This window comes from Bufo bufo, chromosome 3, assembly GCF_905171765.1.
Source record: "Bufo bufo chromosome 3, aBufBuf1.1, whole genome shotgun sequence".
Classification (NCBI taxonomy): domain Eukaryota; kingdom Metazoa; phylum Chordata; class Amphibia; order Anura; family Bufonidae; genus Bufo; species Bufo bufo.
Window position 1 is genome coordinate 6,333,346 of NC_053391.1, and position 24,694 is coordinate 6,358,039.

Below are 24,694 nucleotides of genomic sequence, written 5' to 3' on the forward strand. Positions count from 1 at the left end.
GTTAATACTGATAGTAGTCAGGGCTCGGTCTAGAGATTCACTAGGTGGTGACTTTTCCCTAATCTCCAGGCCTAGTACCTTTTCCCTTCCCTCCTGTGTTTGGTGTGGAGTTTACTACCCCACACCGTGCCGTGACACTCACCTCCCACAGGATCAGCACACTCCTCTCCTGAAATACTCTGTGCTGCTGGGAGAATCCTGCTCCTTCCACTATGTAACTCTCATCCTGTGACCTCCACAGGATCAGCACACTCCTCTCCTGAAATACTCTGTGCTGCTGGGAGAATCCTGCTCCTTCCACTATGTAACTCTCATCCTGTGACCTCCACAGGATCAGCACACTCCTCTCCTGAAATCCTCTGTGCTGCTAGGACCCTGTTCCTTCCACTATGTAACTCTCATCCTGTGACCTCCACAGGATCAGCGCACTCCTCTCCTGAAATCCTCTGTGCTGCTGGCGATGCTGCGCCCTCCAGTGGCGATGACTGAATAACGACTCGTGGATCTTTTTTGTTTTTTATTTGGTTGTTACAGAATAAAAAAATACTGATATAAAACACGTTATGGGTGCAGAATACGCAGGATTGGGCAGCGCTCGGCAAACGGTGCGGCGGGTGGTAATACAATATTATCTATATATGTGTGCACTGGTCATAAGGGGGTGCCATAGGGGAGGGGCGGGGGGGCACCTAAAAGGAGAACCATGTCTGGTGGCTGCTCACTCCCAGGGACATACAGGAAGATGGAGCCCCCACCACCCCAGCATCACGGATTATAGCGCCCTCCCCTGCCAGGCGTGGGTATAATGACTGGACTATGCCAGAAGCCGAGCCGCGTGACGCCCAAAGCGCAGAGTGATACAGGGAGAGCTTGTGCCGCTACGTCTACAATATCACACCTAAATATAACACACAACATAAAATACAGTGTGGCCCCGGGGCCCGAAATCATAGCACCTTAAAGGGAGAGTCCAATGGGGGGATGAAACTATGAAATGTGGAGGAAGGGGTTAACCGGGTGCTGGAACGCTCATCGTAAAATATTCTGGTCTTTGGCAAAACGGAACAATCAAAGGGCTCCAAAGCGGCCGGTCTGTACCCAAAGCACATACCGCCCGGACACCCACCATCTATAGACTCCGCCCATGGACACGCCTCCTGCAACCTCGCGTATTACTGTAGGAGTAAAAGGGAGGAGGCGATAAGGCACTCAGTACTGGAGTCATGGCCGCCGGGCGCCTTATTACCCGCTACCTCAGGGAAGGAGACGGTCGTGATGTATCGGGAGAGTTTTTGGCGGGGGTCAGGGTCGCGGTTACACTCATAAGCCCCGCCCCCTTGCTTATTCTTTGCACCTATGCCCTACATATGGTTGATTGTTTCTCACTGATAAAAGATAAGAAGAGAATCTCCTGCCCGTCCGATGGCGGCGCGCGGGCCGAGCGGCGGGGGTCCGCTTCTCCTCCTTAGATGTCCTTGCTGCTCACAGACTTGGCTTTCACGGCCGTTTCCTGGAGGAAGAAGAGGAGGCGTCAGTATACATGTATACAGGAGGAGTGCTACCATATACTGAGTACATGACTGCGCAGGCGTTCTGTGTACCTGGTGCTTCCTCAGCTCATCCACATATCGGCTCACATCTCCATGCTGGTCGTCTTCACCTGGGAAACAGACATGACTGATGAGCAGAAGCCGACGAGGACACGCCCCCACCCCGCCAACACCCAGAGTGAACCGCCACATAGTGCACAGGACTGGACGGATCACACACATATCACATATCCCCTGTAAAGGTGGACACATATGTATCATGTGACTTCACTGCCTCCCGTGGCGCTCACCTTCACAGGACATGGCAGTGCACACCCAGTTCCCACAGGCGCAGACGCAGCGGTTGCACTGGACTTGTGTCTCTGCTCCGTCCTCGTAATTCTCATCTTCAAGGGCGCACTCTGTGGAACAGAAATGGGGTGAGAATACCGCAGTCACAGGGCGAATATACCGCAGTCACAGGGCTAATATACCGCAGTCACAGGATTAATATACCGCAGTCACAGGGCTAATATACCGCAGTCACAGGGCTAATATACCGCAGTCACAGGACCAATATACCGCAGTCACAGGACCAATATACCGCAGTCACAGGGCGAATATACCGCAGTCACAGGGCCAATATACCGCAGTCACAGGGCCAATATACCGCAGTCACAGGACTAATATACCGCAGTCACAGGGCTAATATACCGCAGTCACAGGGCCAATATACCGCAGTCACAGGATTAATATACCGCAGTCACAGGACTAATATACCGCAGTCACAGGGCCAATATACCGCAGTCACAGGATTAATATACCGCAGTCACAGGACTAATATACCGCAGTCACAGGGCTAATATACCGCAGTCACAGGATTAATATACCGCAGTCACAGGGCTAATATACCGCAGTCACAGGGCTAATATACCGCAGTCACAGGGCTAATATACCGCAGTCACAGGGCCAATATACCGCAGTCACAGGGCCAATATACCGCAGTCACAGGGCTAATATACCGCAGTCACAGGGCTAATATACCGCAGTCACAGGGCTAATATACCGCAGTCACAGGATTAATATACCGCAGTCACAGGGCCAATATACCGCAGTCACAGGATTAATATACCGCAGTCACAGGACTAATATACCGCAGTCACAGGACTAATATACCGCAGTCACAGGACTAATATACCGCAGTCACAGGACTAATATACCGCAGTCACAGGGCTAATATACCGCAGTCACAGGGCTAATATACCGCAGTCACAGGACTAATATACCGCAGTCACAGGGCGAATATACCGCAGTCACAGGGCTAATATACCGCAGTCACAGGGCTAATATACCGCAGTCACAGGGCCAATATACCGCAGTCACAGGGCCAATATACCGCAGTCACAGGGCCAATATACCGCAGTCACAGGACTAATATACCGCAGTCACAGGGTCAATATACCGCAGTCACAGGGCTAATATACCGCAGTCACAGGATTAATATACCGCAGTCACAGGATTAATATACCGCAGTCACAGGGCTAATATACCGCAGTCACAGGGCTAATATACCGCAGTCACAGGATTAATATACCGCAGTCACAGGGCCAATATACCGCAGTCACAGGGTCAATATAACGCAGTCACAGGGCTAATATACCGCAGTCACAGGATTAATATACCGCAGTCACAGGATTAATATACCGCAGTCACAGGGCCAATATACCGCAGTCACAGGGCCAATATACCGCAGTCACAGGGCCAATATACCGCAGTCACAGGGTCAATATACCGCAGTCACAGGGCTAATATACCGCAGTCACAGGATTAATATACCGCAGTCACAGGATTAATATACCGCAGTCACAGGGCTAATATACCGCAGTCACAGGGCTAATATACCGCAGTCACAGGGCCAATATACCGCAGTCACAGGGCTAATATACCGCAGTCACAGGGCTAATATACCGCAGTCACAGGATTAATATACCGCAGTCACACGATGAATCAATAGGGTTCCCCTTACTTTTCTCTGCGGGTCTGAATGAGGGGTTCAGACACTTCAGGAACTCATTGAAGCTCAGTTTCCAGTCGGCATTTTCGTCGGACAGCTCGATCAGCGCCTCCACACACAGACCCCTGAGAAGAAACGACCGAGGTTATTATATGTCCTCCTGTAATACTGTATTACACTACGGTGGACTACATGGTCCTCAGTGTGGGGACACCCACTAGAATTGGGGGCGTCACTGGCGTTTCCACATCCAGATTACAAGGCTCTTACTTGAGGATCCTGTTGGTCTCCTGGTCCTTGAAGGTGGTGATGTTAATGGCGGTCTGGTTCTGCTCCAGGAATTTCAGGAACTCGGAGGAGTCCAGCCGGGAGTCCCCATCGTCGTAGCTCTAACAGCAGAAAACACCAGAGAAAATACAGATTTACAACCAATAGAGAATTCCTCTAATCTGACAACTGCAGGTCCAATGAGACTCCTGACAAAAGCCTCATGGCTCCATCCCCCCTCTCCACCAGCCATGTCTTGTAATTTGGGCAACTAAGAAAGTGCAAGCTCTGAGGCCGAGTGTTCTTCATGTCTCAGCGTCTACCAGAATCCTTCACCTGCTCTTCTATGGACATCATGTTAGGGTCGCCACCTTTCCCAACAAAACTTCAATGAGGTTTGTCAGCAATGACTTAGCATTGAGCTCTAAAGCCTAGTGGTTAAGGTTTTTACCTGTAATGTAGAAGGTTGTGAGTTCGAATCCCCACAGAAACATTTTAAAAATACTGATTACACAAGTTAAAAAGGTTGGTGTGGGTTAATACGGGTGTTATTTGATCATATTTTACATTTTGCTCAATTTTTTTTCTCAATAAAATAAAACTTTTCACTGTTGGGGACACCCTGTGTATTTAAGTTTTATTTAGCCTGTATTTTTAAAATGTTTATGTGGGGATTCGAACTCACAACCTTCTACATTAAAAGCAAAAACCTTAACCACTGGGTAGAGCTCAATACATTGTTATTGCTGAAAAACCTCATAGAAGTTTCTTTTGATTTATACAAGAGAAACTTCTATGAGGTTTTTCAGCAATGCTTTAGCATTGAGCTCTATAGCCCAGTGGTTAAGGTTCTTGCCTTTAATGTAGAAGGTTGTGAGTTTGAATCCCCACAGAAACATTTTAAAAATAGAGTCTAAAATAGATTTATATACACAGGGTGTCCCTAAGCATAATGACCATGCTTGGGAATACCCCCTTCATGTTCATAACACTGACTTGATATATGGAGTCAGAGCAGGGACTCCTCTGGAGTCCTGACTGTTCAACCTTCTGCAGACTGAAGCAGGGGGCCCCTTAGAGGATCCGGGCCCTGGGCAATTGCCCAGTTTGCCCCCCCTAACTCTGGCTCTGACTATCAGAGGGATCACCCAAAAATCACTAGAGGTGGGGTTAGAATGGCGTATTGAGGGTGCTGCTGGAGACTAGATAGGCAGGATTACAGCACATAATGTGAATGCTCCTCTGTTGCTGTAGTGCGGTAGGGGACACTTCGGTACGCAGCTCCCTGCCGCTCCGTTGTCCGCAGAGCTGTCCGTACCTTGAAGTATTTTTCCAGGATCTCGCTGTAGTTGTTGCCCTTGGAGAACCAGCCGTCTGGGATGATCTCGGCCTCCAGCCACTGGATGACGCGTCTGCGCAGCTCATCGCGATCAGACTGGTAACACACGACTGGGCGGAGGGCACAGTAATAAGGGAAAGGGTTAATGAAAAGCTATTACAAGCAGAAAGAAATAACAGCTTGTGCGCAATAAAGAGGCCGGTACCTGGGCTGCTGGCGGCCGTGTCAGACGTCTTTTCTGTGCGAGAGAATAAAGTCACAAGTTTATAGGAGGAGCGATGATCTGCAGATTTATTATAATGCTACAGTCCATATGAGCATGAGGAGTATGATAAGAATTATAATCAGCCCAATGTCACCTTATAATGAATCCAGCAATAACAAGAACCCATCACAACACCACAAAAACATGGAGACTGGAAGGACATTATGTTCTTCGTACCTTTGCAGTGTCCATCATAGTCCACCTGTATCTTGGACCCCGTCAGACAGGCATCACGGTGAAGCTCGCAGTGGTTCAGGTAAGTCTTCCCATTGCTGCCGCAAACTGGTCTCTTGTGAGACTTACATTTCTGGAGAAGAAACAAGAACATCCATGAAAAAAACTGCAGATTCAGGAGAACATCCATGTATCATACACCAGACCAGAACATCCATGTATCATACACCAGACCAGGAGAACATCCATGTACCATACACCAGACCAGGAGAACATCCATGTACCATACACCAGACCAGGAGAACATCCATGTACCATACACCAGACCAGGAGAACATCCATGTACCATACACCGGACCAGGAGAACATCCATGTACCATACACCGGACCAGGAGAACATCCATGTATCATACACCAGACCAGGAGAACATGCATGTATCATACACCAGACCAGGAGAACATCCATGTACCATACACCAGACCAGGAGAACATCCATGTATCATACACCAGACCAGGAGAACATCCATGTACCATACACCAGACCAGGAGAACATCCATGTATCATACACCGGACCAGGAGAACATCCATGTATCATACACCAGACCAGGAGAACATCCATGTACCATACACCAGACACCAGACCAGGAGTACATCCATGTATCATACACCAGACCAGGAGAACATCCATGTACCATACACCAGACACCAGACCAGGAGTACATCCATGTATCATACACCGGACCAGGAGAACATGCATGTGCTGTATGTGCCATGTAATGGTGATGACTCACCTCGATGCACAGGCAGGTTGGTTCCCCCTTTTCGGTCACAGCACATTCTCTGCCCGCTCCACAGAACACATTGGCGCACACCTTCGATTTGCTTTTGGGCTCTTCCTGTTTGAAGAGAGAAATATGATGAGAATGAGAAATACCCTCCTGAGCCCCCAGGATGCAGTACCAGGAGCAGCCAGTGTGTGGCAACGGTGGGCCAGTATGTGCACAAGCAGTGCAGGGAATAGGGAGTGGAGCCGCCGAGGAGCAGGCGCCGCCTCTCACGGACTTCTTCCAAGAACTGCACTAGGACTTGCGTAATTTTCCCAGAGCCGAACAGAATGGACGCTGGAGCGGTTTTATACTGACCCAAGAATCTATACTGGGGGGCATCAGCGAGAGATGGTGGAAAACCTGGGGGAGGGGCTGAATATAACCGGTCTCCAAGGAGATTAGATTGTGAGCTCCTGGGGCAGAGATGATAGGAGTGATACAATGTGTCAGGGAGATTAGATTGTGAGCTCCTGGGGCAAAGATGATGGGAGTGATACACTGTGTCAGGGAGATTAGATTGTGAGCTCCTGGGGCAAAGATGATGGGAGTGATACAATGTGTCAGGGAGATTAGATTGTGAGCTCCTGGGGCAGAGATGATGGGAGTGATACAATGTGTTAGGCTGGGTTCACACTTGAGCGTTTTACAGCTCGTTTGAACGCGCTGAAAAACGCCCTACGCTCAAAAAAGTTCTTGAGCGTCTTTGGGGCGTTTTGTCGCGCGTTTGCGGCCATAGGATTGCATAGGAATGCGCAAATATGTTCTGTCAATCACACAAACGCGCGTAATACGCGCGTTGACTATGGACAAAAACGTGCGCAAAAACGCGCATATCAAATACGCTCAAGTGTGAACCCAGCCTTAGGGAGATTAGATTGTGAGTTCTTGGGGCAGAGATGATAGGAGTGATACAATGTGTCAGGGAGATTAGATTGTGAGCTCCTGGGGCAGAGATGATGGGAGTGATACAATGTGTCAGGGAGATTAGATTGTGAGTTCCTGGGGCAGAGATGATGGGAGTGATACAATGTGTCAGGGAGATTAGATTGTGAGCTCCTGGGGCAGAGATGATAGGAGTGATACAATGTGTCAGGGAGATTAGATTGTGAGTTCCTGGGGCAGAGATGATGGGAGTGATACACTGTGTCAGGGAGATTAGATTGTGAGTTCCTGGGGCAGAGATGATGGGAGTGATACACTGTGTCAGGGAGATTAGATTGTGAGTTCCTGGGGCAGAGATGATGGGAGTGATACACTGTGTCAGGGAGATTAGATTGTGAGTTCCTGGGGCAGAGATGATGGGAGTGATACACTGTGTTAGGGAGATTAGATTGTGAGCTCCTGGGGCAGAGATGATGGGAGTGATACACTGTGTTAGGGAGATTAGATTGTGAGCTCCTGGGGCAGAGATGATGGGAGTGATACAATGTGTCAGGGAGATTAGATTGTGAGTTCCTGGGGCAGAGATGATGGGAGTGATACAATGTGTTAGGGAGATTAGATTGTGAGCTCCTGGGGCAGAGATGATGGGAGTGATACAATGTGTTAGGGAGATTAGATTGTGAGCTCCTGGGGCAGAGATGATGGGAGTGATACACTGTGTCAGGGAGATTAGATTGTGAGCTCCTGGGGCAGAGATGATGGGAGTGATACAATGTGTCAGGGAGATTAGATTGTGAGCTCCTGGGGCAGAGATGATGGGAGTGATACAATGTGTTAGGGAGATTAGATTGTGAGCTCCTGGGGCAGAGATGATGGGAGTGATACACTGTGTCAGGGAGATTAGATTGTGAGCTCCTGGGGCAGAGATGATGGGAGTGATACAATGTGTCAGGGAGATTAGATTGTGAGCTCCTGGGGCAGAGATGATGGGAGTGATACATTCATACAGTCTTTTCCCGTCTCCCTGACGACAGGCGGTTATCGGGGAAGAATTCCCAGGAATCTGTAATGGGTTCCAGCTGCAAATACAACCCTGGGAAACAGGGGGACGTGGACCAATCAGAGCGCTGCGATCCGCCAGGATGTGACCAATCCCAAACTGCCAGCTGCAGACGCCATAAACGCCAGCACAGGAAGCAGACATTAACCCCTGCACTGCTGGGGGGACAGCGAGAACGAAATGTAACCCCCCCAAGAAACCAGATCCCAAGTGTCCTGCACCGGCCATAGAGAATTACCCCACATGTGGGCAGTTACACTTAAAGGGCCGGTAGCCTCCTGTCCTACTGTCAATGCCCCGAGCCCTGGCATCAGTGTAGTTAGGGGTCCCGATGGAGTTTACTGCCCTAACTCTGTAGCTAAATACCCCGGCCAGGGCAGAGGGGCCCTCAGTGCTCTAATCGAGCCCATATAATACTGCCACACTGTGCCCTGTACTGCTGACATCTAGAGAACACCCAACAGTACCATGCAGTGCCCAGTAAGACCCCTTGTGCGCTCTGCAGGGGGGGCTGTGGCCCCCCAGACACAGGGGCCCAGGTATGATTGTCACCCCCCCACAAGGTGACAAGGCTGAGGTCCCCATAAAGATTGGGTGGGGGGCAGGTGACACAGTGCAGACCCCCGGTGACACCGTGCAGACCCCCGGTGACACCGTGCAGACCCCCGGTGACACCGTGCAGACCCCCGGTGACACTGTAGCTCATTGTCTGGACTGAGCCGCAACCTGCGGCGCCACAAGACGTGAGATCATGGAAAACGTGAAGGACTCGGAAGCCGCCATGGAAGTGAAGGGTTAACCATTTACTGCCTGGACTGAATAAACCGAACTGTGCGGACCATCTGACCGTAAAAAAATGTCCCAGATGGCCGATCGGGATTGTGACGATAATTGCAGCAAACATCTTTCGATCGCAGATGAATCTGCAATAAAGGGGGGAGGGGCGGTGGGGGGTTACACCGCCATATGTGTGCACAAATTAGTCAGCGACCGACTATAGTGACAAAGTCCTGCAATCGGGTCACCTACAGGATGTACGCCAATCAGAAAAAGGCGACCGGTGACATGTCCCCGCCAATCCAGCGTTATCTTACATGCCCCCCCCCCCCATTATCTGCCGAGCGCCAGAATAGAACAGGAATCGCGGTGAGACCTCTCCACCATAATGGGCCTCCTCCGTCTAGACGTGGGGGAGGGGAGCGGCTCCAGAACTGTACATGCAGGATTGTTACAAAGTATCAGAATGTTGAAATGTGTCCGACATCCAGTAACAGTGTAACCTCTGGCGCTGAGTCCGCGGTGTCACCCAGCTTTGCCAGGGGCAGATGGGCCCGAATACTACCCCTGTGCCCCTATAGCTACCCCCCTGTGGGGGAGGATAAGATATATTACAATCAGAGCCCCCTCCCCCACCACCACATTACACGGGCGAGGGCCCAACATCACCACCCTGGGAAAACACTGCAACTTATAATGATGGAATGCTGAAGGAACATTAGCTCAAGAGCTGACAATCTACTAGTCAGCCTGGACACTAGACAGACCTCACTGTGCTGCCAATAGGTTTACTATAGGTGGAGGTTGTAAAGGGGGTCTCTGAATCCAGCAAATCTGTATGTAGTAATCTCCTGAGCTCCCTCTAGTGGTGGCTGTATATATTTGTATGTAGTAATCTCCTGAGCTCCCTCTAGTGGTGGCTGTATATATCTGTATGTAGTAATCTCCTGCGCTCCCTCTAGTGGTGGCTGTATATAGTTGTATGTAGTAATCTCCTGAGCTCCCTCTAGTGGTGGCTGTATATATCTGTATGTAGTAATCTCCTGAGCTCCCTCTAGTGGTGGCTGTATATATCTGTATGTAGTAATCTCCTGAGCTCCCTCTATTGGTGGCTGTATATATCTGTATGCAGTAAGCCCCTGAGCTCCCTCTAGTTGTGGCTGTATATATCTGTATGCAGTAATCTCCTGAGCTCCCCCTAGTGGTGGCTGTATATATCTGTATGTAGTAATCTCCTGAGCTCCCTCTAGTGGTGGCTGTATATATCTGTATGTAGTAATCTCCTGAGCTCCCTCTAGTACTGGCTGTATATATCTGTATGTAGTAATCTCCTGAGCTCCCTCTAGAGGTGGCTGTATATATCTGTATGTAGTAATCTCCTAAGCTCCCTCTAGTGGTGGCTGTATATATCTGTATGTAGTAATTTCTTGAGCTCCCTCTAGTGGTGGCTGTATATATCTGTATGTAGTAATCTCCTGAGCTCCCTCTAGTGGTGGCTGTATATAGTAAACTCCTGAGCGCCCTCTAGTGGTGGCTGTATATATCTGTATGTAGTAATATCCTGAGCTCCCCCTAGTGGTGGCTGTATATATCTGTATGTAGTAATCTCCTGAGCTCCCTCTAGAGGTGGCTGTATATATCTGTATGTAGTAATTTCCTGAGCTCCCTCTAGTGGTGGCTGTATATATCTGTATGTAGTAACCTCCTGAGCTCCCTCTAGTGGTGGCTGTATATATCTGTATGTAGTAATCTCCTGAGCTCCCTCTAGAGGTGGCTGTATATATCTGTATGTAGTAATCTCCTAAGCTCCCTCTAGTGGTGGCTGTATATATCTGTATGTAGTAATTTCCTGAGCTCCCTCTAGTGGTGGCTGTATATATCTGTATGTAGTAATCTCCTGAGCTCCCTCTAGTGGTGGCTGTATATAGTAAACTCCTGAGCGCCCTCTAGTGGTGGCTGTATATATCTGTATGTAGTAATCTCCTGAGCTCCCCTAGTGGTGGCTGTATATATCTGTATGTAGTAATCTCCTGAGCTCCCTCTAGAGGTGGCTGTATATATCTGTATGTAGTAATTTCCTGAGCTCCCTCTAGTGGTGGCTGTATATATCTGTATGTAGTAACCTCCTGAGCTCCCTCTAGTGGTGGCTGTATATATCTGTATGTAGTAATCTCCTGAGCTCCCTCTAGAGGTGGCTGTATATATCTGTATGTAGTAATTTCCTGAGCTCCCTCTAGTGGTGGCTGTATATATCTGTATGCAGTAATCTCCTGAGCTTCCTCTAGTGGTGGCTGTATATATCTGTATGTAGTAATCTCCTGAGCTCCCTCTAGAGGTGGCTGTATATATCTGTATGCAGTAATCTCCTGAACTCCCTCTAGTGGTGGCTGTATATATCTGTATGTAGTAACCTCCTGAGCTCCCTCTAGTGGTGGCTGTATATATCTGTATGTAGTAAACTCCTGAGCTCCCTCTAGTGGTGGCTCTATATATATCTGTATGTAGTAATCTCCTGAGCTCCCTCTAGTGGTGGCTGTATATATCTGTATACAGTAATCTCCTGAGCTCCCTCTAGTGGAGGCTGTGTATATCTGTATGCAGTAATCTCCTGAGCTCTCTCTAGTGGTGACTGTATATATCTGTATTCAGTAATCTCCTGAGCTCCGCTCCTCCTAGTGGTGGCTGTATATATCTGTATGTAGTAATCTCCTGAGCTCCCTCTAGTGGTGGCTGTATATATCTGTATGTAATAATCTCCCGAGATCCCTCTAGTGATGGCTGTATATATCTGTATGTAGTAATCTCCTGAGCTCCCTCTAGTGGTGGCTGTATATATCTGTATGTAATAATCTCCCGAGATCCCTCTAGTGGTGGCTGTATATATCTGTATGTAGTAATCTCCTGAGCTCCCTCTAGTGGTGGCTGTATATATCTGTATGTAGTAATCTCCTGAGCTCCCTCTAGTGGTGGCTGTATATATCTGTATGTAGTATTCTCCTGAGCTCCCTCTAGTGGTGGCTGTATATATCTGTATGCAGTAATCTCCTGAGCGCCCTCTAGTGGTGGCTGTATATATCTGTATGCAGTAGTCTCCTGAGATCCCTCTAGTGGTGGCTGTGTATATCTGTATGCAGTAATCTCCTGAGCTCCCTCTAGTGGTGGCTGTATATATCTGTATGCAGTAATCTCCTGAGCTCCCTCTAGTGGAGGCTGTGTATATCTGTATGCAGTAATCTCCTGAGCTCCCTGTAGTGGTGGCTGTATATATCTGTATGCAGTAATCTCCTGAGCTCCCTCTAGTGGAGGCTGTATATATCTGTATGCAGTAATCTCCTGAGCTCCCTGTAGTGGTGGCTGTATATATCTGTATGCAGTAATCTCCTGAGCTCCCCTAGTGGTGGCTGTATATATCTGTATGTAGTAATCTCCTGAGCTCCCTCTAGTGGTGGCTGTATATATCTGTATGTAGTAATCTCCTGAGCTCCCTCTAGTGGAGGCTGTGTATATCTGTATGCAGTAATCTCCTGAGCTCTCTCTAGTGGTGACTGTATATATCTGTATTCAGTAATCTCCTGAGCTCCGCTCCTCCTAGTGGTGGCTGTATATATCTGTATGTAGTAATCTCCTAAGCTCCCTCTAGTGGTGGCTGTATATATCTGTATGTAGTAATTTCCTGAGCTCCCTCTAGTGGTGGCTGTATATATCTGTATGTAGTAATCTCCTGAGCTCCCTCTAGTGGTGGCTGTATATAGTAAACTCCTGAGCGCCCTCTAGTGGTGGCTGTATATATCTGTATGTAGTAATCTCCTGAGCTCCCCCTAGTGGTGGCTGTATATATCTGTATGTAGTAATCTCCTGAGCTCCCTCTAGAGGTGGCTGTATATATCTGTATGTAGTAATTTCCTGAGCTCCCTCTAGTGGTGGCTGTATATATCTGTATGCAGTAATCTCCTGAGCTTCCTCTAGTGGTGGCTGTATATATCTGTATGTAGTAATCTCCTGAGCTCCCTCTAGAGGTGGCTGTATATATCTGTATGCAGTAATCTCCTGAACTCCCTCTAGTGGTGGCTGTATATATCTGTATGTAGTAATCTCCTGAGCTCCCTCTAGTGGTGGCTGTATATATCTGTATACAGTAATCTCCTGAGCTCCCTCTAGTGGAGGCTGTGTATATCTGTATGCAGTAATCTCCTGAGCTCTCTCTAGTGGTGACTGTATATATCTGTATTCAGTAATCTCCTGAGCTCCGCTCCTCCTAGTGGTGGCTGTATATATCTGTATGTAGTAATCTCCTGAGCTCCCTCTAGTGGTGGCTGTATATAGTAAACTCCTGAGCGCCCTCTAGTGGTGGCTGTATATATCTGTATGTAGTAATCTCCTGAGCTCCCCCTAGTGGTGGCTGTATATATCTGTATGTAGTAATCTCCTGAGCTCCCTCTAGAGGTGGCTGTATATATCTGTATGTAGTAATTTCCTGAGCTCCCTCTAGTGGTGGCTGTATATATCTGTATGTAGTAACCTCCTGAGCTCCCTCTAGTGGTGGCTGTATATATCTGTATGTAGTAATCTCCTGAGCTCCCTCTAGAGGTGGCTGTATATATCTGTATGTAGTAATCTCCTAAGCTCCCTCTAGTGGTGGCTGTATATATCTGTATGTAGTAATTTCCTGAGCTCCCTCTAGTGGTGGCTGTATATATCTGTATGTAGTAATCTCCTGAGCTCCCTCTAGTGGTGGCTGTATATAGTAAACTCCTGAGCGCCCTCTAGTGGTGGCTGTATATATCTGTATGTAGTAATCTCCTGAGCTCCCCTAGTGGTGGCTGTATATATCTGTATGTAGTAATCTCCTGAGCTCCCTCTAGAGGTGGCTGTATATATCTGTATGTAGTAATTTCCTGAGCTCCCTCTAGTGGTGGCTGTATATATCTGTATGTAGTAACCTCCTGAGCTCCCTCTAGTGGTGGCTGTATATATCTGTATGTAGTAATCTCCTGAGCTCCCTCTAGAGGTGGCTGTATATATCTGTATGTAGTAATTTCCTGAGCTCCCTCTAGTGGTGGCTGTATATATCTGTATGCAGTAATCTCCTGAGCTTCCTCTAGTGGTGGCTGTATATATCTGTATGTAGTAATCTCCTGAGCTCCCTCTAGAGGTGGCTGTATATATCTGTATGTAGTAATTTCCTGAGCTCCCTCTAGTGGTGGCTGTATATATCTGTATGCAGTAATCTCCTGAGCTTCCTCTAGTGGTGGCTGTATATATCTGTATGTAGTAATCTCCTGAGCTCCCTCTAGAGGTGGCTGTATATATCTGTATGTAGTAATCTCCTGAGCTCCCTCTAGTGGTGGCTGTATATATCTGTATACAGTAATCTCCTGAGCTCCCTCTAGTGGAGGCTGTGTATATCTGTATGCAGTAATCTCCTGAGCTCTCTCTAGTGGTGACTGTATATATCTGTATTCAGTAATCTCCTGAGCTCCGCTCCTCCTAGTGGTGGCTGTATATATCTGTATGTAGTAATCTCCTGAGCTCCCTCTAGTGGTGGCTGTATATATCTGTATGTAATAATCTCCCGAGATCCCTCTAGTGATGGCTGTATATATCTGTATGTAGTAATCTCCTGAGCTCCCTCTAGTGGTGGCTGTATATATCTGTATGTAATAATCTCCCGAGATCCCTCTAGTGGTGGCTGTATATATCTGTATGTAGTAATCTCCTGAGCTCCCTCTAGTGGTGGCTGTATATATCTGTATGTAGTAATCTCCTGAGCTCCCTCTAGTGGTGGCTGTATATATCTGTATGTAGTATTCTCCTGAGCTCCCTCTAGTGGTGGCTGTATATATCTGTATGCAGTAATCTCCTGAGCGCCCTCTAGTGGTGGCTGTATATATCTGTATGCAGTAGTCTCCTGAGATCCCTCTAGTGGTGGCTGTGTATATCTGTATGCAGTAATCTCCTGAGCTCCCTCTAGTGGTGGCTGTATATATCTGTATGCAGTAATCTCCTGAGCTCCCTCTAGTGGAGGCTGTGTATATCTGTATGCAGTAATCTCCTGAGCTCCCTGTAGTGGTGGCTGTATATATCTGTATGCAGTAATCTCCTGAGCTCCCTCTAGTGGAGGCTGTATATATCTGTATGCAGTAATCTCCTGAGCTCCCTGTAGTGGTGGCTGTATATATCTGTATGCAGTAATCTCCTGAGCTCCCCTAGTGGTGGCTGTATATATCTGTATGTAGTAATCTCCTGAGCTCCCTCTAGTGGAGGCTGTGTATATCTGTATGCAGTAATCTCCTGAGCTCTCTCTAGTGGTGACTGTATATATCTGTATTCAGTAATCTCCTGAGCTCCGCTCCTCCTAGTGGTGGCTGTATATATCTGTATGTAGTAATCTCCTAAGCTCCCTCTAGTGGTGGCTGTATATATCTGTATGTAGTAATTTCCTGAGCTCCCTCTAGTGGTGGCTGTATATATCTGTATGTAGTAATCTCCTGAGCTCCCTCTAGTGGTGGCTGTATATAGTAAACTCCTGAGCGCCCTCTAGTGGTGGCTGTATATATCTGTATGTAGTAATCTCCTGAGCTCCCCCTAGTGGTGGCTGTATATATCTGTATGTAGTAATCTCCTGAGCTCCCTCTAGAGGTGGCTGTATATATCTGTATGTAGTAATTTCCTGAGCTCCCTCTAGTGGTGGCTGTATATATCTGTATGTAGTAACCTCCTGAGCTCCCTCTAGTGGTGGCTGTATATATCTGTATGTAGTAATCTCCTGAGCTCCCTCTAGAGGTGGCTGTATATATCTGTATGTAGTAATTTCCTGAGCTCCCTCTAGTGGTGGCTGTATATATCTGTATGCAGTAATCTCCTGAGCTTCCTCTAGTGGTGGCTGTATATATCTGTATGTAGTAATCTCCTGAGCTCCCTCTAGAGGTGGCTGTATATATCTGTATGCAGTAATCTCCTGAACTCCCTCTAGTGGTGGCTGTATATATCTGTATGTAGTAATCTCCTGAGCTCCCTCTAGTGGTGGCTGTATATATCTGTATACAGTAATCTCCTGAGCGCCCTCTAGTGGTGGCTGTATATATCTGTATGCAGTAGTCTCCTGAGATCCCTCTAGTGGTGGCTGTATACATCTGTATGTAGTAATCTCCTGAGCTCTCTCTAGTGGTGACTGTATATATCTGTATTCAGTAATCTCCTGAGCTCCGCTCCTCCTAGTGGTGGCTGTATATATCTGTATGTAGTAATCTCCTGAGCTCCCTCTAGTGGTGGCTGTATATATCTGTATGTAATAATCTCCCGAGATCCCTCTAGTGATGGCTGTATATATCTGTATGTAGTAATCTCCCGAGCTCCCTCTAGTGGTGGCTGTATATATCTGTATGTAGTAATCTCCTGAGCTCCCTCTAGTGGTGGCTGTATATATCTGTATGCAGTAATCTCCTGAGCTCCCCTAGTGGTGGCTGTATATATCTGTATGTAGTAATCTCCTGAGCTCCCTCTAGTGGTGGCTGTATATATCTGTATGTAGTAATCTCCTGAGCTCCCTCTAGTGGAGGCTGTGTATATCTGTATGCAGTAATCTCCTGAGCTCTCTCTAGTGGTGACTGTATATATCTGTATTCAGTAATCTCCTGAGCTCCCTCTAGTGGTGGCTGTATATATCTGTATGTAATAATCTCCTGAGATCCCTCTAGTGATGGCTGTATATATCTGTATGTAGTAATCTCCCGAGCTCCCTCTAGTGGTGGCTGTATATATCTGTATGTAGTAATCTCCTGAGCTCCCTCTAGTGGTGGCTGTATATATCTGTATGTAGTAATCTCCTAAGCTCCGCTCCTCCTAGTGGTGGCTGTGGATGGACAGAGTTTGGAGCAGGGTATTTGGAGCTCTGTATCAGAACGTGTCACATATTTAGATTTGTAAAACAAAGTGGCAGTGTAGGAGAGAAAACTCACGTTATAACAGTCGCAGACATTATAATAATTCTGCTGGTCTGCACAGCTATAAGATTGCCATCATACAAGTTAGAACAGGAAATGACACAATGTGGGATCACAGACGCCGCCCGCCATCACCCTCAGGCCGCTCCTGCTCCGCATTCCTCTCCATCAACATCTGGTTGTAGTTAAAAGACTGTAATTAACCCCTTCACTCCCTGCTGCATTGCTTCGTGGGAGATGCTGTCTTTCATACATTAGGCTATTGTGCTCAGCACAGATCCTAAACCGGCAGGGGTAGCAGTACTGATGCTGAATTACATCATGTCTTCTGCTACAGTCACATCCAAAGCAGCATTTACAATTTCTGCAGGATCTGTCAGGAATGTGCTGACATGTGCAGCCCCTGAAATGCTGAGACCCCATAATGCATACATTTCATAGCACTACGGCAGATGTCATTTTGGGTCTTCCCCATCAGTGTTACACGAGCAGATGAATTATCGAGCAGTGAAAAAGCAATGAACAGTCGAACCAGCAGAATAAAGAATGCAACTTTGGATGTGACTGGAGTACAGGACATGACGTGCAGCAGAATAGTGACTACAGCTCTGGATGTGACTGGAATATAGGACACGACGTGCAGCAGAATAATGAATGCCGCTCTGGATGTGACTGGAGTATAGAACATGACGTACGGCAGAAGAGTGAATGCAGCTTTGGATGTGACTGGAGCATAGGACATGAATCTTGCCCCTGAGGTAAATGTATTCTTTTGTGACTGAGGCCGGATTAGAGCTGGAATGAGGGGCAGCCCCTGCTCGTCTCCTCCTGTCCCTGTCCACCCGCATGTGAGACCACAGGATACATTACATGTAGGACTACAAGTGACAGCAGGCCCAGGAGTGCACTTAGCTGTACACAGGGATGATATCAGGGCTGGAGAATGCGGACCCCCTGGAAGTGACGCCATCTCTGAGTCTGCTCGTGAGGCCCCATCCGGGAGAGGGAGCGGAGATACCCAGAGCCTGCCGATTATACAGGGACGAGCGGCGCCAAAAGCACTGCTTATCTCCATCTGATCTCCTGAGCCAAACACTCTACATATAAGAAGAGGTTCTGCAGCATCTGCAGCGTGCATTATACAGTATGCTTTATGAGAGGGCACGGGAAGCTCCTTCTGCCCTTCAAAAAGATGTTCTGCAGCAGCTGATGAATGTAATGGCCACCTCAGTGCTGTACACAGGTGACATGACCTCACAGGGACTGCTGCTGCCGCCAGGGCTGAGGACCATCCCCAGGTGTCCTCCTCTTGTACCGCTCCATTATAACTGGACATAATTAGGTTTCTGCCCCTTTAAGCAGGCTGTGGGGTGACAGCTGTGTTTGGAGGGCGACGCCTGGGCAGGAATTCCACACAATTACACGTTATACGGGTGACCACCCGGGGGTATTGACTCTGTAAACAGGTGTGAAGCCCCTTCAGATCCGGCATTAACCCCTGCACCACCAGATGGCTCTCAATGGGTTAACACGGCAGATTCCAGGCATACCCATGTACAGTGGACGCAATACCCAGGTGGGCAAACAGGCCTGTGCATCTGGGGTGGGCTGGAACCGCACCCTCCCGATGTCCCCCATCTGCGCAGAACGCAGGCCAGCGGCTGAGTCATCGGGAGAGGGGGATGGAGCCGGGGACACCCCACCCTGCGCTGTTATGTACAGATGTAGCAGAGCCCAGAACACAGGACACAATGATCATGAACTGAAGAGCTTACAGTCTAGCGGAGATGTAGCAGAGCTGAGAGCGCAGGACACAATGATCATGAACTGAAGAGCTTACAGTCTAGCGGAGATGTAGCAGAGCCCAGAACTCAGGACACAATGATCATGAACTGAAGAGCTTACAGTCTAGCGGAGATGTAGCAGAGCTGAGAGCGCAGGACATAATGATCATAACCTGAAGAGCTTACAATCTAGCGGAGATGTAGCAGAGCTGAGAGCGCAGGACATAATGATCATAACCTGAAGAGCTTACAATCAAGTGGAGATGTAGCAGAGCTGAGAGCGCAGGACATAATGATCATAACCTGAAGAGCTTACAATCAAGTGGAGATGTAGCAGAGCTGAGAGCGCAGGACATAATGATCATAACCTGAAGAGCTTACAATCTAGCGGAGATGTAGCAGAGCTGAGAGCGCAGGACATAATGATCATAACCTGAAGAGCTTACAATCAAGTGGAGATGTAGCAGAGCTGAGAGCGCAGGACATAATGATCATAACCTGAAGAGCTTACAATCTATTGGAGATGTAGCAGAGCTGAGAGCGCAGGACATAATGATCATCATGACCTGAAGAGCTTACAATCTAGTGGAGATGTAGCAGGGCTGAGCGCGCAGGACATAATGATCATCATGACCTGAAGAGCTTACAATCTAGTGGAGATGTAGCAGAGCTGAGAGCGCAGGACATAATGATCATAACCTGAAGAGCTTACAATCTATTGGAGATGTAGCAGAGCTGAGAGCGCAGGACATAATGATCATCATGACCTGAAGAGCTTACAATCTAGTGGAGATGTAGCAGGGCTGAGCGCGCAGGACATAATGATCACCATGACCTAAAGAGCTTACAATCTATTGGAGATGTAGCAGAGCTGAGAGCGCAGGACATAATGATCACCATGACCTGAAGAGCTTACAATCTAGTGGGGTGTAGAGCAGTTTTGCACACTCTTATGAGCATCTCTATTGCATACAATGGGATTCATGCTACGCAGGGTGTGAGGACTTTTGCACTGCCCTAGCTGCATACAATCGACCCTGCCAGCCTGTACACATTTATATTCTGCACAGAAAGAGTTACAGGGTGTGAGGAGTTTGTCACTGGTCTGCAGAGCTTACACTCTAATAGGACGCAGATACAGCGCAGGAGGAGCAGACTGTGGTGACACCGTTTATGGGGGCAGAGGACAGCTATTGTAAATCCCATATTGAGGGCCCTTATTAAAGGTAGTCGTGGGGCCCGAGGGCTTCATACTCCACCTCGGATGCTGATCACCAGGATCGGTACCGCTCATTAACCCTTCCTATGCTGCAGCTATGGACCGGGTGTCCTGAGTGCACTGTGTGTACAGCTGGGTGCACGCCCCCACTACAATGTCCCCGCTGTGTATATAACCCCCCTCCCATGACTACAGTCTGAGCTCACCTCCCCTCCCCCACTCCCTCCAGGTGGGAGGGGGTCTGTGCTGCACTGAGGGCCCCTCCATCACACAATGTTCTGCTGTTTTATGTTAATAGAAGTTTTGGTTATTCTTTTTCACGTTTTCGGTCACTATGTGTGTGCTGCCCCCGAGACGGACACTAAGGATCACTTCTCAGCAGTCTCTCATTATCATCACAGGCAAGATCACCTATATATAGATAATACACAAGCCACCATTCATAATTGTCACTGCTTATCTACTCCCCCTCCCTGCACAGGACACAGAGCATGCCCACCATACTCCCCAATAGAAGTCAATGAGCAACCTCCAGACTACAGGTTCCTATGGTCCGTGCAGCTGGGGCCCCGCCATGTTCTGTGCAATAACGGTATACAGAATTAACCCTCCACCTGCCAGAGAAAGGACACAATCCCCACAATATCTGGGCATCCTGTACATATATCCTAGGGTTAATGTAGATCACATGTAAAAATCACACATACAGGAGGTAATACACATCACATGTAACCTTCATACATACAGGGGGTAATACACATCACATGTAACCCTCATACATACAGGGGGTAATACACATCACATGTAACCCTCATACAAACAGGGGGTAATACACATCACATGTAACCCTCATACATACAGGAGGTAATACACATCACATGTAACCTTCATACATACAGGGGGTAATACACATCACATGTAACCCTCATACATACAGGGGGTAATACACATCACATGTAACCCTCATACATACAGGGGGTAATACACATCACATGTAACCCTCATACATACAGGGGGTAATACACATCACATGTAACCCTCATACATACAGGAGGTAATACACATCACATGTAACCTTCATACATACAGGGGGTAATACACATCACATGTAACCCTCATACATACAGGAGGTAATACACATCACATGTAACCCTCATACATACAGGGGGTAATACACATCACATGTAACCCTCATACATACAGGGGGTAATACACATCACATGTAACCTTCATACATACAGGGGGTAATACACATCACATGTAACCTTCATACAAACAGGGGGTAATACACATCACATGTAACCCTCATACATACAGGAGGTAATACACATCACATGTAACCCTCATACATACAGGGGGTAATACACATCACATGTAACCCTCATACATACAGGGGGTAATACACATCACATGTAACCCTCATACATACAGGAGGTAATACACATCACATGTAACCCTCATACATACAGGAGGTAATACACATCACATGTAACCTTCATACATACAGGGGGTAATACACATCACATGTAACCCTCATACATACAGGGGGTAATACACATCACATGTAACCTTCATACAAACAGGGGGTAATACACATCACATGTAACCCTCATACATACAGGGGGTAATACACATCACATGTAACCTTCATACATACAGGAAGTAATACACATCACATGTAACCTTCATACATACAGGAAGTAATACACATCACATGTAACCTTCATACATACAGGGGGTAATACACATCACATGTAACCTTCATACATACAGGGGGTAATACACATCACATGTAACCTTCATACATACAGGGGGTAATACACATCACATGTAACCTTCATACATACAGGGGGTAATACACATCACATGTAACCCTCATACATACAGGGGGTAATACACATCACATGTAACCCTCATACATACAGGGGGTAATACACATCACATGTAACCCTCATACATACAGGGGGTAATACACATCACATGTAACCCTCATACATACAGGAGGTAATACACATCACATGTAACCCTCATACATACAGGGGGTAATACACATCACATGTAACCCTCATACATACAGGGGGTAATACACATCACATGTAACCCTCATACATACAGGGGGTAATACACATCACATGTAACCTTCATACATACAGGAAGTAATACACATCACATGTAACCTTCATACATACAGGGGGTAATACACATCACATGTAACCTTCATACATACAGGGGGTAATACACATCACATGTAACCTTCATACATACAGGGGGTAATACACATCACATGTAACCTTCATACATACAGGGGGTAATACACATCACATGTAACCCTCATACATACAGGGGGTAATACACATCACATGTAACCTTCATACATACAGGGGGTAATACACATCACATGTAACCCTCATACATACAGGAGGTAATACACATCACATGTAACCTTCATACATACAGGGGGTAATACACATCACATGTAACCTTCATACATACAGGAGGTAATACACATCACATGTAACCCTCATACATACAGGGGGTAATACACATCACATGTAACCTTCATACATACAGGAAGTAATACACATCACATGTAACCTTCATACATACAGGGGGTAATACACATCACATGTAACCTTCATACATACAGGGGGTAATACACATCACATGTAACCCTCATACATACAGGGGGTAATACACATCACATGTAACCCTCATACATACAGGGGGTAATACACATCACATGTAACCTTCATACATACAGGGGGTAATACACATCACATGTAACCCTCATACATACAGGGGGTAATACACATCACATGTAACCCTCATACATACAGGGGGTAATACACATCACATGTAACCCTCATACATACAGGGGGTAATACACATCACATGTAACCCTCATACATACAGGGGGTAATACACATCACATGTAACCTTCATACATACAGGGGGTAATACACATCACATGTAACCCTCATACATACAGGGGGTAATACACATCACATGTAACCCTCATACATACAGGGGGTAATACACATCACATGTAACCCTCATACATACAGGGGGTAATACACATCACATGTAACCTTCATACATACAGGAGGTAATACACATCACATGTAACCTTCATACATACAGGAGGTAATACACATCACATGTAACCTTCATATAATCTGTGTGTGTGTGTGGGGGGGGTGATATATTTTACATGTAGTTGGGGGGGGTCTTTTACATGTAGTTGGTGCTGCTGGTGTCCTGAGGGGCAGATTCTGGGGTCCTTGCTACATCTCATCTGATTATACCCCCCACCTCCTATGTTTACACACAGCGGCTTCTCCGCTACAATGTATCAGTTCGAGCCCCAGGCGGTACTTACCAGAGCCTGGGAGCAGGCCAGGGCCAGCAGCAGCAGCAGGGGGGCAGTCCTCAGGAGCTGGGGGCAGACAGCAGGTTAGTGGGGGGCTCAGGCAGGGTGGGGGGCAGTAATGGGGGAGCAGCTCTTACCATGGCGGCCGATCTGTATCCTGCAGAGGAGAAGACTGAGGCTGTGGGGCTGAGCCGGCTCCTAAATGTCCCCCCTCCCCCAGCCTTGCTGTGTGCCGCCCCTCATCATCCTGCTGCCAGCCCCCAGTCTACACCTCACCTCCTCCAACCAGCACCCTCATCCTCCGCTAACAATCCACCATCACTCTCATCCTCCCCTGTCCCCCCCCCCCCCTTACTATCCACCATCACCCTCATCCTCCCCTGCCCCCCCCTTACTATCCACCATCACCCTCATCCTCCCCTGCCCCCCCTCCTTACCATCCACCATCACCCTCATCCTCCCCTGCCCCCCCCCCTTACTATCCACCATCACCCTCATCCTCCCCTGCCCCCCCCTTACCATCCACCATCACCCTCATCCTCCCCTGTCCACCCCCTTACTATCCACCATCACCCTCATCCTCCCCTGTCCCCCTTACTATCCACCATCACCCTCATCCTCCCCTGTCCCCCTTACTATCCACCATCACCCTCATCCTCCCCTGTCCCCCCCCCTTACTATCCACCATCACCCTCATTCTCCCCTGCCCCCCCTTACTATCCACCATCACCCTCATTCTCCCCTGCCCCCCCTTACTAACCACCATCACCCTCATTCTCCCCTGTCCCCCTTACTATCCACCATCACCCTCATCCTCCCCTGTCCCCCCCCCTTACTATCCACCATCACCCTCATTCTCCCCTGCCCCCCCTTACTATCCACCATCACCCTCATTCTCCCCTGCCCCCCCTTACTAACCACCATCACCCTCATCCTCCCCTGTCCCCCTTACTATCCACCATCACCCTCATCCTCCCCTGCCCCCCCCCCTTACTATCCACCATCACCCTCATTCTCCCCTGCCCCCCCTTACTATCCACCATCACCCTCATTCTCCCCTGCCCCCCCTTACTATCCACCATCACCCTCATTCTCCCCTGTCCCCCCCCTTACCATCCACCATCACCCTCATTCTCCCCTGTCCCCCCCCTTACCATCCACCATCACCCTCATTCTCCCCTGCCCCCCCTTACTATCCACCAGCACCCTCATCCTCCCCTGTCCCCCCCCTTACCATCCACC

General features: G+C 47.9%; 1 protein-coding gene across 1 annotated transcript; it reads right to left on the bottom strand.

Annotated features, from left to right (window-relative positions):
- Positions 1-502: 502 nt before the first annotated feature.
- FSTL1 (follistatin like 1) lies at positions 503-23,661 on the bottom strand. Its single transcript, XM_040422831.1, has 11 exons — positions 23,590-23,661; positions 23,462-23,518; positions 6,382-6,486; positions 5,592-5,721; positions 5,355-5,387; positions 5,129-5,259; positions 3,814-3,932; positions 3,556-3,668; positions 1,841-1,951; positions 1,602-1,660; positions 503-1,510 (listed from the first exon to the last, which is right to left on the bottom strand). Exons 1-11 carry the CDS (start codon positions 23,590-23,592, stop codon positions 1,466-1,468), a joined length of 906 nt encoding a protein of 301 aa, XP_040278765.1. The 5' UTR covers positions 23,593-23,661; the 3' UTR covers positions 503-1,465.
- Positions 23,662-24,694: the final 1,033 nt, after the last annotated feature.